Here is a 19,862-nt window from a genome sequence, read left to right on the forward strand (position 1 = left end):
GCAGCATACACAATTCTCACTGCAGAGTCTGAGCTACCTGTAGAATAAATTTCTTGTTAAAACAGCTAAATTTTTTATTAACAGTGTATATCTCAGTATAGGCAGGGCCATCATTTCAGAAGGACATCCTGTTTTAACAGATTTTGGAAAATTTTCTTATGTTGAATTAGAGAGAGATATGTATGTTTGTTTTATAAGCTAGATCAGTAGTGTTATTTTTTCAGAAAGACCAGTTATTAGCCTCTAGTTGTGTTTGTGTTGTTGAGTGTATGTACCACTTCAACTGTAGCACTGTAGATTTTTATCACCAGCATACTTAGACATTAATATTGCTTATTTCCTATGCGCTAGCTTTCATATATATCTTTCTTCAGATAAACCATTGATTGTTTATTACTGTTGTATTTTATTTGTACCAATGTTACTCACTTTTGTTCTTCACTCTCACTGAGGAAAAGATTCATTACATGAATTTTTTCCTTATAAGGGTAAATTCTTTTGTATGAAACTGAAGGACTTTGGTTTTGTATGCATTTCTGTGGCATTTACAACTCCAAAGTGTGATTTTCCAAAAGTGCCTGATACAGTTTGAAAATGAGAGGAAAACAGAATGGAAGCAGTGAGAAACTGATGTTAAATATGTTTGAAAATGTCACATTTATATTTCTTCTAAGTTGTTTATGTTAATATAATACGTGGGCTATAAAAATATGCATAAAATCTAAGCAGACTGTTTCTGGTCTCCTACAAATGGTTTATGGTATCGCTGGAGGACAGGAAGAAACATTTTTCTGTCTGTTCAGCAGCCATGTTGGCTCCATTTTGCAATGCATGAGACATTATTTATTTTGCTTATCAGACCAGCCATCTACAATGTATAACTTTTAATTTTCTCTAACTGTTATTCTTAACTTGCTTTGAAAGACTCAGTCTTTTGGATAAATTGGAAAATATAGATCTTGACTTGTAGAGTGCAGAATACTATAGCTGCACAAAATACAATGAGAAGGGAACATAAATGTGATCAATCGGGTTTCTAAAAGTAGTAGAGCTTTACATGACAGAAAAATTCTGGATACTTGAAATGGTGGGAAAGAAAACCTTTTCAGCTAAATCTCATAAAAGATTAGGCTGTCGATAAGTTTTGCCTCCTAGCTCCCAGCCTGAAATTCAAGATACAGAGTTAGCTGCTCAGGTATCCAATGCACAGACGTTGCAATCCAACCAATCAGAACTGACTTTCTCAGTTTCAGAAAGAAAATCCCCAAGAGTTTACTATCAGGGTTTTTTAGCAAAGTTACTAAGTCTTTTGCTTTTCTGGTTAGATAGGATCTTCCATCTTGAAATGCCTGAGAATTGTATCAAGAGATTTGGAGATATATTCTAATTTACTGATAAGAACTGAATTCACTTTGTTTTGCATTTCTAAATGGCATGTAAATTCAGCATTTAAGCCATGGAAGCATCAATCAGATTTTATTTATTTTTTGTTTGTTTCAATATATTACTGCTTTTATTAATAAGATTATAGCATTTGTTTTCATATTAAGAAACCAAATAATGCTAGGAAATGTTAAAAGATCTTTCCTACATTTATCCTCCTTGTAACTACCTTACATACTTTATGTGATTACATAAGACTCCCTACTACACAATTTCCTCGTTTCCCTTAAAACTGCAGCTGCTTTCTGAGAACACACAGCTCCAGCTGGCTACCTGAGGTCAGAAATGCTCAGTAACTCTCTAAAGTGAAGTCCCACTGTCTCCACGTACACATTTAAAGTAGGTGGTTTGAAAATTTGGTTACCTATCAAAGCTCACCAGCTTAAGAAATGTTGGCAGTATCTATCTATGTTGGTGGCATGTTAAGGGCATGACCCAGCTTCCACTACTCTTTGGAGACTGGTGCTAAACTTTTTGCTTTATGAGGAAGGGTGGCTCTCACAATGTCTGAAGACAGTGTGGACAGATTTCAATGAGGCACATGATAGGAATTTCCCCTAGAATTAATGGGGTGTAGACTAAAATATATTTGTAGAAAAATAACTTAAAGGGAATGGAAGTATTCTAAAAGAACAGTTTCTTTCAAAATGGTAAATTTTGAAAACAGATATTTTCAGTTAGTTTTGAAAGTTGTAATTTTTGACTCTTCAGATGAGGAATTTAAACTGTTTTGAAAACTGAATTTTTCTATCACTTTTTGAAGTTTTGCTTTCTCATTTTATACCTTTAAATAGTTTCCAAACTTTGGGAAAGTTGGTGGAAAAAAAAACTGAAATTTTGTAGGATTGGAGATGTATTGAAAGATTAGAATAAACTGTGCAATTTTTAATTTTATACCTTTTGCAAAGGGAAAAACTGAATTTTTGTAAGAACTTAGCTCCCTAAGTTCCAAAAAATACTTTACTTTGAACCCTACAAAATGAAAGAGCTTCAATCGTTTGGTTTCTCACATTTTCACTCATTCCTTTTCTGACAAGATATTGATAGAATGCTCCTCATTCTAAATAGCTGGGTAGGTGCAAAAGACAAAAAGTACTGCATTCCTGATGTAATTGGAAATGTGCTTTTTATGGTGAGTGCTGAGGCAGGAGAATAAGTACAAGATCCTTATGGTGGATGGGGACAGGATGCTGTTTTCAGTGGAGATGGAGGATCAGCTGACATTCTGAGAGGTGGTGGCTGAATCCAGACAGCTGGGATGAATCTGAGGGAAGGATGATTGAGATGTGAGGAATGTGTTCTGTGCTTTTGGACATTACCGTGTCATTCTGATGGGCTGCTGTTAGGGGAGCTGTGTGTAATGTGGTGTGAAATAAGAGTTGTGGGCAGCAGTAGAGAGAGATACCTACAGACATCGTTTGGAAGTCTGAAGAGTTTGAATAAAAACTTGGATATATGCTTTTTCAGACACTGTGGTAGATCTCAAGATTTTATTTTTCCTTTTTCTTTTTTTTTTCCTTTTTTTAATTGTCAATGCTTTGGAATTTATTCCGTCCAAAATATTCTAGGAAGCATGCATAATGCTAATACAGTGGAGGGTTAGTTTTTCTACTTGCCAATACAATACTCAGTATATTGGCATCTCTGGTACTTCAGTTTTCCCCGTCTATATTTCAGCCTATCTTCAATGCCAAGTCTTTTTATACTTTTTCATATGTAGCAAGATCAAAACAGAATGTCTCTATGCTTAGACGTATATTTTGGCACGATTATTTCGTAGGATTTTGTATATTTGTCTGTATAGATAGATAGTGTTGAGTAGAGTTTTGATTTGGTCTGAAAGTCTTAGTACGCAAAAAGCCAACTGAATTCTTATCTGTTTGTATTCATTGGCCAAGACATTTATGATTCAGTACACAATCTGCAGTCTTAATTGACAGGTCTTTTGAAGAGGTGGAGTAGTCAAAAATACCTTTGAGGTGATTAAGCAGTTTTGTTAATTAAAGGTTTCAGAATTACAACAAATATTAAGGTAAATGTTTAAATCAAAAGTTATGTTTCTATGTTTATGCATTTGACTCCTAGAAAAATAAGAAAACCATAGGAACTGTATTAGAATGAAAAAGAATTTGGTTCTAGTGTCTTTTGGTTTGAGTCTCGTGTTCTCATCTATGGTGCAGTAGTTGTACAGCCAGTTGCTATGATGCCTCTACTACTCAGGAATACCTTTCTCTACCTGTTCAGTTTTCCATGTTATTCTATTTATTGACATTTCTGTGTACGTTTTCTTCTGTTCTGGCTACTGTAACTCTCCAGAGCTGGCTAATATGATTTCCCACAAAGTAAACTATCCCACATAACTAGAAATTCTTTCTTCCATTACTAATTATATTACCCAAAACATGTATTTTTTGAAACAAATGCTATGCAGCTACAGTAAACTATTGGGTGCTAAAATTTACTAGGGTACATGAATATTTTGTTATCTGTGCTTTGTGCAGTTTATTATGGTATTTTAGTCCACATTTTTCTTTCAGGGGAATATCTTGACTTTTACTTTGCACATATTGTTTTATTATTATTTGCTTCCTCTGGCTCCTGTTCCTTTATTTTTTCACTGTTTTTTTCTTTTAATGTCATTTTGAATAAGTCAGTACTCTTTGTGTGGTGGTTCTCTTTGCTTCATTACTGCATTCTGTCTACTATCAATGCTGCATGAGAAGCATAACTTGGAATGATTTGATGATAGCTAGGTCTAGAGACTGACAACATGGTTATAAGAACCTGTAAATGCGTAGAGATACAAAACTACAACATTTCATTATGTACTGGTAGAAATTTTGACAGGAAAGTGCTGTTACTTATAAAAACTAAGCTATTTCCTTGTACAGTTAAAACAAAGAACTGTTTCAATAGATTTTTCATGCATTATTTATAATATTAATAAATTAATAAATTAATAAAAATGCAAGTATATGAATTATATTTGAATTATCTGTAGCATATTAAAAGCAGATACTGTTCATTTGTAGGACATAATATGTCATCATATTGTGGGGCTGAGGTCAAGTATGAGAAATGTTCCTCTTTCCCCTTTTCTTTTCCCTCTTTTGCTTCACCTCCTTCTGTGTCAAGGCCAGTAAATTGCTGTTGCTCTCATAAACTCAAGTCTGCAAAGTGCTAGGTAGTGCTCACAGTGTGCTCGTAGCCCACAGTTTCCAAGGCAGTGGGGGTCCTTGGTGCATGGTGTCCCTTTTAGAAAGGTGATATTCTGGAATATGTGTACAAAGTACGGAGCAGAAGCAAGCTGAAGATCTGCTTTCATTGTGCCTGACTAGACTGGATTCTGGCTCCCTTACTTTGGGAGTGCAGTACTGACTGCAGTGGAGCAACATGCAGCTGCTTCACCTCAGTGAACACGGGGGCACATCAGACAAAACTGTGGTTCAGACTGTCAGATTGTCTTAGATATACTCCTACTTTGGTGTTAGAACAGAGTACTGAAAAACATTTTGTGGAACAGATTTCTCCAGCATCTGTGCATGCCAAGTAAGCAAGGAGAGTAGCAGAACTATCATCACTGCCTCTCTCCATACCCTCAATAGAGACCTTATGGAAGTGCATATTGAGCAATAGCTTCTTTCCACCTCTTTGAAATAAACTATCTCAGGAAAACCAAGCAGGGAGGAAAGGAGATTCAGCATTGTTGGATTGTTGTGACTGACCCCCATGCTCCTGTTGACCCATTCAACAGCTCTGAGGTACTGGCACGCTCTCATACCAGTTCACTCCCCACTCTCAGTGCCCTTTCTGTGCCACTCCATTAACTCTAAGCCAAAGATGAAGTGCTTGGAGTGTATAATGAGTCTAGGAACTTGGGACCATTACCTGTACTGATGTGGTCTTGGTGTAGCCACTGGGATCCACCAAGTTATATGTGGTCTGAAGCATTGCATTCATATACGAGGGTTATAAATGAGTCTATGAGTGCTATGCAGCTAAGTTTTATTCATGTTCTAGGTCTCATTTCATTTTGGGGTCTTCTGTATATACTGTATGTTATTTCAGTCATGATTGGTGGAGAATTGAAGTACTCTGATTGCACCTTCTCCACTGTAATGATGATACAGTATAGCACTTTCTTTCAATCGTTTTTTTAAGTATTCAGACATTTTTAATGAAGTGCCCCTTGAAGTTGGAGAGTAAGGAAAGCCTTTTACTTGCTTTAATCTAGAAAGCGACTAAAGCTGTCAGTGTGTGCACTGTGCTTGTTTCTGTCTCCAAATATGCATCTACAGTTTTTCTGAAATAGATGGTCAAGCTTAACTTATATTTCCCACCTGACTTCCAAATCACACTTTGCTTATCTGCTACATTTGTTGATGTTATTTCTAAATCTGTTGTAAATGTTACCTGTAGACCTGTAAAGTGAAATCCTTGTTCCTGGGAAATCAGTGGCATAATTCCTGCTGACTTCCCTAAGGTCAGAATTTCAGTCTCAGGAGATTTATATAATTTGGTAATAGATGTACAGTTTTCATTTATGCATTGCATTAAAATTCTTTGGTTTAGATAAATATGTCCTTGGTGTAAAGCTGTGTTTAAAGTAATAGTTGTGTGTCTTTGTTTTTACTTTTGGTCTTTTAGTTTCCAGCGTGTTGTCCTTTTTGGTTTTGTTTTATTGCTTTTTCTTTAATTTTGCTTACCAGAGCCAAAGCCTTAGTAGAAGAACAACGCCTTTTGTTCCTAGGGTTCAGGTAAAGACTTCGTCTGCCTGACAGAAACTTAAGTTGTGGTTTTTTCTTTTGTTTGTTATGGAAAATGCATAGTAGGAAAACGTTACATTCTAGTCCGTTTTCCCATATTATTAGTGTGTTGCTTTAAGCCATATTAACAAGTTTCATGCCATTTTTGTGAGCAGCTTGTAAAGTTCTGCATGGGGTTTAAATACTAAATTACAATTTAAAGAGACAACCAGTTTTTGTTTTGCTGTTTATGCACTACTTAACTCATACAGGTTTCAACAATCCTGATGGCTACGTATCCCACATACAAAAAAGTGTGTACAGTTTATGCAATAAATAATTTTATGCTGTTCATGTTTGATGTCATTATATAAAGATTGATGTCTCTTTAAATCATTCATTATCATTACTTAACACGTCCTTTTTTGCATTTTCCAAGTAATAGTAGCGTCTTGAGTGGAAGACAGGCAAATAAATTTGTACCTTGTTTAAAGAGGCAAAATTTTTGCATATGAAACCTGGTTCTTAAATTTAAAAAATGCATCAAAATAACCCAAACTCTATTTAACCAAAAAATGAACTCTCAATTTGTGATACTGAATTATTTAGCTTTGGCATTTTATGTAGGTACAAGTTGTTTGCCTATTTTCATTAGGAAACTTGTAAGGTACTGTAGATTAATGTAAAAGTAGGTTTTACTAATATTTAACAGTGCTTATCTTGCTTTGCTGCATGTTTTTCAGTTTCTTGTATGTAGAATATTATCTGCTTTTCTTACAAAATACCATTATGGAGTTGTTAATCTTTTGTGTGGGAGCTGTATGAATGTTTCTTACGTTTGCTCAGTTGCTCAATGAGAGATGGAATGGAGGGAATCTAAATGATGAGAATGAAATAATTAAATCTCATATTGAAATGGGAAAAAAGTACATATAAATTTATAAAAGAGTTAAGTAAAACTATAGGAAGTGGTTTGGTTATGAACCAGGTTTAATAAAGCACATTTTTTCACATTATTTTATTTTCCTAAAGTAGTCCTTAAATGTTTAAATAGAAATTCAAAATAAAAAATCTTAAAAAAGAGATTAAAAATGATAATATCTTAATGGTACTGCTTTAAATAAATGTTAGTGTGAGCTACTGACATAGTAAGTATGCTTTCTATTAAAAATTTAAAACAGCCCTTAGCGTGCTTAAGGAAGTTGGCTTCAGCTTGTGGTAATGAAATCAAAGAGGGTACAAATCCAGTCACAAATAGAGGTAAACATTGTATATGACACAAGTAGACTTTTAATATTTATTTTCTTTTTATAAATGTTCAAAATAAATTAAGAAATAATGTGATAGCTGTTCAGTTTAAAAAGGAAACAAATGCTTGAAACCTGCAAGTTTCTTGTAATAATATAATGTATAAATAACTTGTAGTAGTCTCGTATTTAAGTCACATTATATAAAGAAATAGACATAAAAATTGTCTGTTCTACTTAGATTAATATTCCCTAATGAAAAATGCACTTTGTTCAAATGATTATGGTAGTAATTTAAGAAAAAAAATAAGCTCAGTGCTTGATTGGCAATACCCAGGAAGAGGGATTGCTTATGATGTTGTAGATAGGAACCATCTTTAGCTCCAGTTCTGTTTCTGTATGCTGGGCGCCTCTCTAAAGTTTCTTTACAGAGCTCAGTAATTGTCCTATCACTATTTTTGGCTTGGACAAGGGGGAATGGCTTTAAACTAAAAGAGGGGAGATTTAGGTTTGATGTTAGGAAGAAATTCTTCACTCACAGGGAGGTGAGGCCTTGCCACAGGCTGCCCTGAGAAGCTGTGGGTGCCCCATCCCTGGAGATGTTCAAGGCCAGGCTGGATGGGGCCCTGGGCAGTCTGATCTGGAGGGAGGCAGCCCTGCACAAGTCTAGGGGTTGGAACTAGTTTTGAAGGCCTTCCAACTCAAGCCACTGTATGCATCTATGAGAAATGTTCCTGAGGAACTTGAACTTACAACCATGGCAGCATCTTTAAGACTAGGCTGAATCAAAATCCCCTGCCTGCACGCTTCTTGTAGGGCAGGTTGATAGAAGCTTGAGATGGTTTAATCTAATGTATTTCCATAATGCAGGTTACAGAGATGAACAGAAATTCTCCAGTGAACTGTAAACAAGCTGACGGGTGTTCGAACAGTCCAGCAGTAGTATAGAACTCTGGTTTCTTTTTGGCATGCAAAGTTAGCTTACACCGAGCTCTGAACTGTTGTTTGTGGTTGTCAGGAAGTATACTTTACATTCTGGGCTGTGCTATAGCTGTGTCTGTAGAATTCTCAGTAAGAACGAGCATCTCCAGCGTTTCTGTTCATACCTCTGTTTCATTGCTCTTCACAGGAAATGCACATCTTTTTTCTTACTCTTGTCTTCTCTGCTTGTTAGCCTGAAACTGATCCTGGTGATGTATATCACAGGTCCTGGCACAAGTTCCTCCTCCACACTTCTGGTTCTATGTCATTCAATTCATTTACTCTGTCTCTTGTATCACTGGATGAATTAAAAATTAACCTTGTTTTACTGGAAAGAAAAATATAAAAGTTCATTTTCGCCAACCATTCACCCTTCTCTGAAACTTTTGTTGCTTACATAGTACTTGAAAATGTGAATTTCTATTTCTTGAAATTTTAGATTAATGTTGACATATAAGCAATTTTCTTACAGGATGATGCTTTGCAATATCTTGGTAGAGAATCATCTGTTCATGAATGTGCTCTCCCTGCAGTATCTTTTATTTAGTGGAGGCTTGTTTAGACCCATAGTTGCTATTAAACTACTATTTTTTCTTTCTAACTTCAGAAATTTCAGATACCCTTTTTGCTTTAGTGCAGAACATCAGTATCTTTAATCATATATAAAGATGAATGCATGCATCTATTCGGCATTATCGAAATAAAAATGAAGCCACTAAAAAAGAAATTTGAGATATATCTAGATTAAAATACCTAAATACCTTCATAATTTTCTACACTCAGATCCCAGAAGCTCTTCTGTTTAACAGTCTTCTTGTATTTGTTCCAACATGTACAGCAGCAACCCAAACAGAACTAATAGTTTGGTTTAGCAACTTTGAGTAAGTCAGCATTTGTTAGATGTAGATTTAAAAGCAACCAAAGCTCATCTTAAGCTACACCAAGGACTTTACCACCTCAGGGCAATTTCTTCGTCTACATAAACTTAGTCCAAATAAAATAATTGTTTTAAGCATTTCTAAAGATAAGTTGAGACATTTTTTCTCCAGTAGTGTATCTTGCTGGTGTATCTCTTATTTCAGAATAATGTGGGAAAAAAAATTAAAAAAAGAAACAATAGCATCTCAGTTTCCAAGTAGTATGCTAATAAACGGCTATGTAGGTTTCATGAAATATTGTAATGAACTCCACAGGAACAAAAATGCCTTGTCAGCTGTCTCTCAGAACTAACATTGTTTGAGTAGTCCCTTAGGTGGGGTGGTAAAATTCAGGCTGCAGGGCAGGCATTCACTTCCAGTGGTACAGATTGTCTCTCTTGTCCATGAGGTTTGTGAAGCAAGACTTAAATAAAGAAATAAACTGTAGAACAGAATGTATAAATGTAAATATTCTGTTTTTAAATCTGAAGTTGTCACTTACGATGTCATGTGCCTGTGGAATACACAAAACCACACTGGAATTAGTTAAGTGTTCAAGCAGTCAAGCATGCCTGAAAGAGGAATATGGGAAATGACAATAATATTATCTAGATTTTCATAATTGATTTCCCTTGTGCATATTTATTAGTGTATAGATCCTAATTACACGATTACCTTTTTTAATCAGTACATTGATTAAAAAGTTTTTACTTATGACAAGATCTGAAAAAAAAGTATCAAATCTAATAAAGTGAATTTGTTTGCTTAATTTATAGTTAAATTTGTACTTGCTTGAGGTGCCTTGTGGAAGATCTTAGACGGTTGAAGGAAAGAAGTAGGTGCCTCAATATCCACAGAGAATGATCCAGCCCAAATAAAGGGTACTTATCCCCATAACTCTGTTTGAAACTTAGGCTACTCCAGAGTGTGAGTCACCTCTCCAGAGAGAGATGTCTGTCTCTTCTTCTGAGCCTGCAGAAGGCCAAACAGCAGTAAGAGATTTCTGCATCCTTATTTCTTGGAATACACCAACAGTCAACTTTCATATAATGTTTTATATGTGGGAAACTTATTCCAGAAAATGTACATCTTTGTTTTAAGCTCTTTTTAGGCTAAAGAGATTGAATCTGTCTCTCAGAGAAATGCCTTTAGCATCCTTTTCTTCTCTGGAGCAGGAAGCTCGAATGAAGCTGAGATATTCTGTGGTCAGGAGTACAAGTATGTGATGTGATAGCGAAAAGACAGACAGCGAAAGACACTTAATTTTAGTGTATCAGATTCCAGACCTGCCAACTAGAATGTGCACTGATCTAGCATTGTATCAGTATTGGATAAAACTCAGAATTTTTCAAACTAGGACCAGACTCTCAGCCCCATCCCCCTCACTTTCCTACCCCTAAGGAGTACCTTCATCATCTGTCTACAGGAGTGTTCTTGTTTATTCTGCTTTGTATATCAGGTGTTACTACCTGGAAGCCCAACTCCAGGAATTCAGCATCTCCTGAACTCTATGGATGACAGACCATCTCACAGTTTCAGGGTTTATTATGTTCAGATATCTGTCACAACAGAAATTTAGTCAAGCATTAGGTGCACATCTGTGTAGGGAAGGACAGCATGTGAGCGTGCGTGTGGCTAATTCTAAGTTTCCAGGACTTCAGCATTAAGGAGAAAGATCTCTAGAAAGCTATCAGATGGAATCACTTTCTGACTAGATTAAGTTTTAGTTGCTGAAATCCTGAATTATTTAGGTTGACAAAGTCCTATTCAAGATGTTTCTTACGGGTACGGCTGGTCCACATATGCACCAGCCCATCAGCCATCTTGTTTTTTTGTGATGTGTTTTCTGTGCTGTAATTTTCGCTTTCTCTTTCCCCCATTTAGATCAGGATTGCATATGTCACAGTTTCTTAGGTAGTCTAAGCTTTTCCTTGAAGTTTTGTAGATTCTCTGCTGTTAGTCGCAGCAGTCGCTGTTAGCTGCTTAAGTTTCTGGAGCTGAGCATCACAGTACTTCTGCATTCTTGTGAGTCTTTCTCCCTCAGAACTGAATAATTCAATGTTCTTCACTCTGTGGCATTAAGAATCTTTTCTACAAACTGCTTAACAAAGCTATGAAGAAAAAAAAAACATTTTCCCAGCAGCTTTCCTGTTATACACATAGTATCCCATGTTTATTTCATTATATAAAATTCATACAATATTATCTGAGGTGTAGTAGGATTGTTTTGCATTTGTCAATTAAGAATTGAGACTTCTTATCATCAAAATCTGAGACAACCAGCTTCTGATTTTTCAGGGACATAAGCACTGTTCAGATGTAATACATACTTTAGACTTCAATTCAAACGCTTTGTAGTACTTCAGATTAGGCTCCAGAGCCTCAGCCCAAGGCAGTGAAGAACATGCAGTTTATAAATACTAAGTCATCCATCTTCCAACACACAAGGCCTCTGGGAAAGAAGAACGGATGGAATCAGACTGCAACTGTCTGCAAAGGTCTTAATTGACCTTTTTCTTTTTATGAGTAAAAAAGAAAAGCTTCTTTGAGGAAAACACCATCTATCTGGATATTCTATCATAAGGCATATGCAAATGAGACAGAATTAGGTCAGTTCTACACCCAAACCCCATTTTTCATATTCAGTATGCTACCGTAACTCTTCTCTCTCTCTCTTTCTCTCTCTCTCCTTTTTTTTTTTTTTTTTTTTTCCAATTTCCTGTCCTAACTTCTTATTTTCTTCAATCTCAACCTAACTACACAGTGCCTTTACAGATCTGGATTATTCTTTGTTGCCTCATTCAATTTTTCTCATCCAGTCCAGTTTTTCCCCTGTTCTTCGGTCCCTGATGTCAGTGACTCAGTTGTTCCAATGTTCCACCAAGAAACGTCCATTATATTTTACTTTTCAGTCATTATAAAGTTTCTTATTGGTCCCATCTTCCTTCTTCTAAACCCATGAGAATGTAAGCTCATCGTCCCCTCCAAGGAATTCTTCATCCATTGTTGCACTCTTACTTTCTTCCCTTCTCATCTTTTCATCCAAATTCATTCTTGGATTACAAGTGCTTTTTCTGTATGATGAGTGTTAACACTTTTTGTCACAATTTTGCCTCCTGACCTGGCCAGTAAAGAATTACTGGGACAGTATAACTGTTATGTACATTTTTTTTTTCAAATTTTGTTGGAGTATTAATAGAAGAGTATTAGATGTGTGTTAGCGCAAATTTTGAGTTCTTGTGGCAAAACACAAACAACAGAGCAGCTCAAAGACATAGTGTTAGATGATTTAACATTCTCCTTAGTCTCATTCTCCAAACCATTTTGGCAAAGTCTTCTTGAAAAAATCCAGTCAAACAACTACAGTGAAGAAATACATAGCCTAAATATGAGTGAATAGTTGTAGTTGCATTTTTTTGCATCTAGGTGTGGATTATATTAACTTCATTCAGTTTGTGATAGTGTCTGGATCATAAACACATTGGGTTCTGCTTAAGGAAGTTTAATTTTTCCCCTGAAAAAAACAGGCGATGAAGATTTTCTTCAGTGCAACTCCCCTTGGTGTGTAGGACTAGCCAGTGCTTGAGAATAGATGAGTCTTTTGTTTGATCATGGACTCTCTTGCAGGAGGATTTATTTAGGGTCGAAGAACATGAAAGTTGATGTGCACTGCAGAGGTCACCAGAGCTTCTCTTCGGGTTTATATCGTTGATGCTCATATTGTTGGTGCTAAGCTTTCTGCTTGTTATCTGTAGACCAGATCTGTAGTCCAGATATTGTCAGTTTAGAGAAATATTGACAAATTCCCTTGCTTTACAGGCATGGAAGAACAAGATCTAGAAACATCTTTAGAAACTTATTAATTTCTCTCACACCATTTTCTCCTTCAGTAGTCACAAAACCCTTTTACTGTTGGTACCAGAAACATACAAAGTCAGTAGAAGGGTCAATAGCATGTTAATAGTGGATTTCTGTCCGTCCTCTTCTGAAGTCCAAACGCTGCTTGTTGGTGGCTAGAGGATAGGTATTCCTGCACTGTAGTGGTGTAGGTAGAAGTACACTCTGACCATTAAATGAGTTGGTATGTCTTACTGTCATCTCAATTGCTTCATTAATTAGGAACAACAGAAAGCTAAATGAGCCTCTTGTTGATTGGTCAAAGGCCTTGAGAACTGTGTCAAGACCTTTCTCTAAATCATTGAAATGCTGAAGATGAGAAGCTGTAGTAGCAGGTGAAGTTCCCCTATCTGAAATGATGCTCCACAGAAAGTGTATATACCTCTGATGTTTACTTTAGCTGGGGTTTATTGACATTTATTGACCTCGAGTGTGTTTGTGCCTAAAGGCACAACACTGCTTTGTTGTGAAGCTAGGAATTACCCTCATTCCCATAAATTCAGGGAGGGAACTTCTTTAAATGTCCATCAAACTGGCCATGAAGAGAGCTTTCTCTGTCAGCTGCAGTTAATGCTATCTCAGTGTTACCCCCATGTAATATCTCCCTGGCTGTTTGAAAAGCTTTGTTTTGTCCTACCTGCACCATATCCTGTGCCACAGTTAGTGCTGTAAAGTAAGTGTATCCTCTCCTTGAATGATACACCTACGGCTATGTAATTCAAACTAGAATAGCTAAACAGCAGCGCTTAATGAACATAGTGAAAATGTTTGCTGGACAAAGTCTAAGGCTGTTTAATAATGATTTCTACAGATTAGTAAAGTTAGTTTTTGCCTTGTTGTTGCTGAATTTGATTGGGGAGAGAGTTGTTTTACTGAACCTCTCTTTCTTATAACTTCAGAGGGCTTATTTTGACCTTATCCCATGTCTTTCCAGCACAACACGGCATAAACATTCATTCATTGTGCATAAAATACCTAGAAATGTATACATATGAATACCATACATCAGTAATGTGAGTAATACATTACGTTATAAAGTAATGCATTACACTGCCAAGAAACAATAATCCTAACTCTAATACCATGAGAAAAAAGATAGTATGAAAGAATGTATTCATTGTACAAGGTTCTAAAAATGAGTAACTCCAGGTACATTCTGAAGCTGTTATAATATGAATATATTTCTCTGCTTTACTACAAACTAATACACAATATTTTGTGCTTAAGCAACCAATATAAATAGAAGCTAATGAGTAAATTTAATTTAAAAATTAATACGGTACTTTGTTTTAGAAATGAGTCCACTAATTAATATTTTCTCATTACAGATAAAACTGTGGTACGACAAGGTTGGTCATCAGTTAATAGTGACAATACTGGGAGCCAAGGATCTTCCGTCAAGGGAAGATGGGAGGCCAAGGAATCCTTATGTTAAAATTTACTTTCTTCCAGACAGAAGGTAAGGTGAACAGAAAGACAAGAAATGTTTGAGTAAGAATTAGCTGAGCTTACCTGTCCTACACTTACGGAAACATATTACAGTTTGAAGTTTCTTAATTGAGCATGCTACATAGCAGCAGTGTATCTTTGGACACTGAATATTAATTGACTTTCACTGACTATTTTGTTAAACACTGAATAGGAAAGTAAAGACAGGCATAAAACATTGCATGAGAAACTGTTACTTGCAAAGCATGTTGTTAGTGTTTTATAATACCCTTGTTTCCTATGACAGTTATTCCTGTCTAGAGCAAAGAAAATACTGTAAAGGTAGGTTCACAGATTTCTAGACTGATCAGTCCAGCTGTTTGGTTTTTTCCATTCAAAGCAGGAAAAAAATTTGCAACTGAAACCCATGGATTTATTTTTTTAATAGTAATTCAATTCACAAGAATTATTTCTTCTTCTTCCTATTTATGTGAAATGTTCAAAACTTTTTGAAATTATTCCGTGCTTTCTCTCAAATATATAAGAATCAGCAAGTTGTCATATGGCAGGAAAATTCATTTTATTTTCTTTGGAAGTAAAAGCTAAGTAAGCAAAATATATTTCTTGTGTAAGAGAAGAAAACGTGCTGGAGGTAAAATACGCTTAAATAAGTCAAGTATTTAATTAGATGAAAATACAGAATTCTCTTTGATTAAACAGATTTCAATGGAAAAGCTCAGCCAGTGTAACTTATTTCAGTTTTCAAGGGTAAACACATTTTTATTGTAATAAAATAATTGCATTATTTGCTTTAATAATGTGTCTAAAAATATTATGTCTTAGTTAATGTGTTGACCCAGTTTCTAAGTAACTGTTCATAAATATAGTAACTATATTACAATTGCAAGTACTTTCAAAGTATGCAAGTACTTCATTGCCATATTAAAGAATCCACATTAATTTTAATGCCACAGCTGCATATGCAGCAATCAGCAGGTTTAAAATTAAGTGTTATTCTGAGAACTCTTCTCGATATTGTCAATAGAAGGAGTGTGGGTGTTTTCTAGTGAAACTCATTTTCATCAGAAAATATGAGTTCTTTCAAGCAGAAGTATTATGGAAAACACATTGCTCTCAACAACACCCTTGAGCCTGACCCAGGATTCTCATGGTAGCCTTGCATAATGCTCCAAAAAGTCAGGCTCATCTCACGGTGGAGATCTGCCTTCAACCCGGTGACCCAGAGGATTGTCTTAGAAGCTGTTTTGAGAGCACTGTTCCTGACAGTGTTGCTGAAAGAGTTTACGTAACATATTCCCACAGCTTCTGGCATCTTAGCTGGCTTACTTATCCAAAATGCAGTTTTTTGCTGTGTCCAGTGTTGTCTGCACATGCATAGTACTATTGGTCTATTACTCATGGGAATCCTATCTATAGAGGTACATGTATTTATGAAAAATCCACGCTTAACTGTTTTCAAAACAAATATATAAAACCATTTCTTTTTTCAGGGAATTTCTTAAAATTGGAACTGACATGTGAACTGTGAAATCAGCTAAATACAGAGTTTAATATCAAGTTATAAATTATCCCCAATACATATGTTGAACTTCATTGTATCAAGAACAAATTCTGACATACGTTATCAGAGTATTTCCATAACGCTACACAATGTGCTGCTGGTTTAAGATTTGCTGCTTTCCATGACATGTTTATTACAGTTTATATTTGATCTTTTTTTTTTTTCCAGTGATAAAAATAAAAGAAGAACAAAAACAGTAAAGAAAACATTGGAACCCAAGTGGAACCAGACATTCATTTATTCTCCAGTTCATAGGAGAGAGTTTAGAGAACGAATGTTAGAAATTACCCTTTGGGACCAAGCACGAGTTCGGGAGGAAGAAAGTGAATTTTTAGGAGAGGTATACAGTTATTGGTACTTATTACAGGAATACATTAGTCCACATGTTCATATTCAAGATACAGTATTTTTTAATTAAGTAATTAAATTTAGCAAGGCAAAGATGTTTAAAATTGTTAATTTGTCCTTATTTCATTAGGTTGTACTTGGCACGTAGTACTGATATGAGATTCTTCCTGTATTTCTTCTGTTTTAGTAACTGGATGCACGCAGTTTCTCAATTTGTTTGAGAAATGTTTAATAAAATCCACATTTCACATACTTTTATTTTAACAGAATATTGGAAAATTGCTGACTAACTCTTTACAGGTTGTTTGAATACCATTAAGATTTGTATGTTCATAAATTTTATGAACATACTTATTTTAAAATACTGTTATATAACGGTTTCCTACTTTTAATCTTTTTTTTTTTTTTTTTTCTGTTTTAGATTCTTATTGAGTTAGAGACAGCACTACTAGATGATGAACCTCACTGGTACAAACTTCAAACACATGATGTCTCTTCATTGCCACTTCCCCATCCCTCACCATATTTGCCACGAAGACAGCTCCACGGCGAGAGTCCCACACGGAGGTTACAAAGTAGGTTGTTAGTTTTATCCATGGTACATAGTTTGTTGGATTAATGTGTAAAGTATGTTAAATTCTTGTAGATGGCAGCTGATAGGAATTGTGTGTTCATTTGCAGCTGTTATGAATCAAGTCATTTAGGATTACTTTTGAGAGTCTGAAATGTTACAAATGATATTATTGAACACTGTGCAATACAACATCGTTTCCTTATGAGACAACCTAGTTCAGATTATGAGTTTGAGCAAGTTATTTTGCTCTTCTACAATGTGCTCTTTTTATCTTAAAGTCCTATCTCCCATATTACATTTATCTTTTCATAGTTTAACCAAAAGTGAAAGTGCAGTAACTTTCTCTTTAGGTAATACTTCTTAAAAATGAAGTGACCTGCATATAAGAAGATATGTTACGAAAGCAATGCCATGGCCTATTGCCTTGTTTTAATAGTTTTATGCAGTTACATTCACAAATGGAATGTATCTTGTATTTCTATTTTATAGAGTTTGGTATACTTGATTCACAATAGTTTCATGTTACCAGTAGATATTCTGAAAATAGAATATCTGAAAATAGACTATCTGCAGTGTGCTAATAGAAAGAGTTACATAAGAATAAGACACTGTATGGTGAAAATCTGTTTACTTAATGCTGTGTTGCTTCTCTAGTTTGACTGCTCACTACTCTCAGTGATTCAGAGCTATCTTTCACTGAATGAACAATATAAAATGTCAGGTGACACTGTGAAAAATCTTTTATTATTCTTAAAGATAATTTGTGCAGGAAAAAGAAGGGGAAAACGATTTCCAAGAGTCTTTGAATTTTCTTTGGTCATTGCACATGGGTGTGTATGTGTGCTTGTGGTAACACCCACAAACTCACAGAAGCTTATGCCTGTGTAGGCTCACAAATAAGCTTGCATATTTGCTGTGTTCTTTGTGGACCCTCTATTAATTGTTTTCTGGTATGTAAGTATTAAAAGTAGTTGGCAGTTTTTGTGTCTGTGCACTAGATGGTGAGAAGAATTAAAATGCTCCATATCATAATGTTCTGAGATAGTTATATTAACTGGGAGTTGAAGTGCATATCCTTCAAGTTACAAGATTATACCGACCCATGAAAAGTGAAAGAAATACTGGTTAACAGATAAGGAGCACTTTTTCCATTAATTTCTCTTCAGTCTTCTCAAGGACCATAACTGTTCTTTATGTAAATTTTTTAAATTTATTTTTCCCTGTACTTTCTTCCATCTTGCTATGATTACAGTATGTTGTCTGCCATGTAAAAATACTTGCAGACCAATTGGACATTTCAGTATCTATTTGTATTTGAAATTTGTGAAATTTTAATTTTCAAAAAAATTCCATCTTGAAAACAAACTCTCTTTCTTTATAATAATTCCCACCTGTGCAATAAGTAACTGCCCTGAAGAATGAATAAAGTAGTAAATGCTTTTGGAGATTTGTAGTGGAACTTGATAGTAGATCTGTTCAATGATATTGTTACAAAATTTGATTGTCAGTGAGGTTTTAGTACTGTACTAAGCTTAAAAATCATGCCTCATGAAATGAGGAAAACGAAGGACTTACCAAATCATCAGGTTTAAGGTAGAAATCCTGCTTTTCAGGGAAGGATGATTTAGTCTTATTGTTCCCAGAGCGATAGTTGGATGCCTCATGATGTACAGATTTTAGCCAAAGGTGCATTATAAGCTACTGAAAGGAGAATTTCTCTGATGCCTAATGATATGTACTTTCCTACAGAGACTCGGATTCCATAAGGAAGGATTTTCTCTAGTGTCCTGGGAATATATTTACTTCTTGTGTATTAAATATTATTTCTAGTTTGTATATGTAAAACTATATATAGTTTTACATGATAAATATAGAGAAGAATGTCTTTTGGAATTAAAATCCCTTCTTGTTTGGGACTGGAAAAGAATCTAAGTGGAAATTTTGTACCTGGTCAGAGATAACATGATAGCAGTTAAAAAATAATTTTGTTTTGTTTTGTTTTGTTTTCTTTTTGTGAATTTTGGTGTTCTGAAGATGAGCAAATTGTCAGTCCTGAAGACTGAAGCCCCATGTTTACAGATAGCCAGCAGCACAGGGTGAGCTTCTCACAGAGTCCCATATGCAATGTCTTCAAGGAACCAGCTTTCAAAGAGGGACAGTAACTTAGTTTTTACTTCTTTGTATCTCTCAATATCTTGGAGTGGGAATCCTGCTGTGGTATAGAGTGATAGAAGCCAGCTGTTCACCTTCTCTTGAAGTTAATTTTTGAATTTTTGAACAATCTTCAATTTTCTTTAATATTTTACATAGTATCTGCATACATTAAGAATTCCAGGCTGCATTAAGTGGAGTTGTAGGCCAACTGAAGTTCTTCTTATATTACCTCTGAAAAGAGACTCTAAAGAGCAAAGATTATTTTTAAAAAGATTTTAGTATTCCTGTAGTTGCTGAGGCCATAGTATTGATTTTCTTTCTCACATTAGGTAAGAGACTTACTATGGGTTACACTGAAAATTGAATTTGGTTTGGATACTGCAGTGACAGTTAACCATTAGAATCAGTGGGATATCAGCATTGTTTCTAATGTGGGTTTGAAAATCAAGAAGGATTACTTCATCCCCACATCCTAGAACAGACACAGCAGACATCAAGTTGAATCTGAGAGATTCTTATTCAGTCTTTTAACATTATGCCCACATA

At 35.2% G+C, this 19,862-nt stretch overlaps 1 protein-coding gene across 49 annotated transcripts in view; it reads left to right on the forward strand.

The window, feature by feature from the left end:
- Positions 1-19,862, forward strand: part of RIMS2 (regulating synaptic membrane exocytosis 2) — a 445,399-nt gene that overhangs the window by 245,457 nt on the left and 180,080 nt on the right. For 26 of the 49 annotated variants that reach the window (XM_040696415.2, XM_040696393.2, XM_040696396.2 and 23 more), the window contains 4 exons: positions 6,153-6,200; positions 14,559-14,689; positions 16,409-16,580; positions 17,010-17,163. In XM_040696415.2, the coding sequence (XP_040552349.1) occupies positions 6,153-6,200; positions 14,559-14,689; positions 16,409-16,580; positions 17,010-17,163 (505 nt within the window). The remainder of the gene's footprint in view (positions 1-6,152; positions 6,201-14,558; positions 14,690-16,408; positions 16,581-17,009; positions 17,164-19,862) is intronic. The other 23 variants (XM_025148070.3, XM_046937976.1, XM_025148071.3 and 20 more) reach the window with 1 other exon arrangement.

The sequence above is a fragment of the Gallus gallus genome, chromosome 2 (assembly GCF_016699485.2).
Source record: "Gallus gallus isolate bGalGal1 chromosome 2, bGalGal1.mat.broiler.GRCg7b, whole genome shotgun sequence".
Classification (NCBI taxonomy): Eukaryota; Metazoa; Chordata; class Aves; order Galliformes; family Phasianidae; genus Gallus; species Gallus gallus.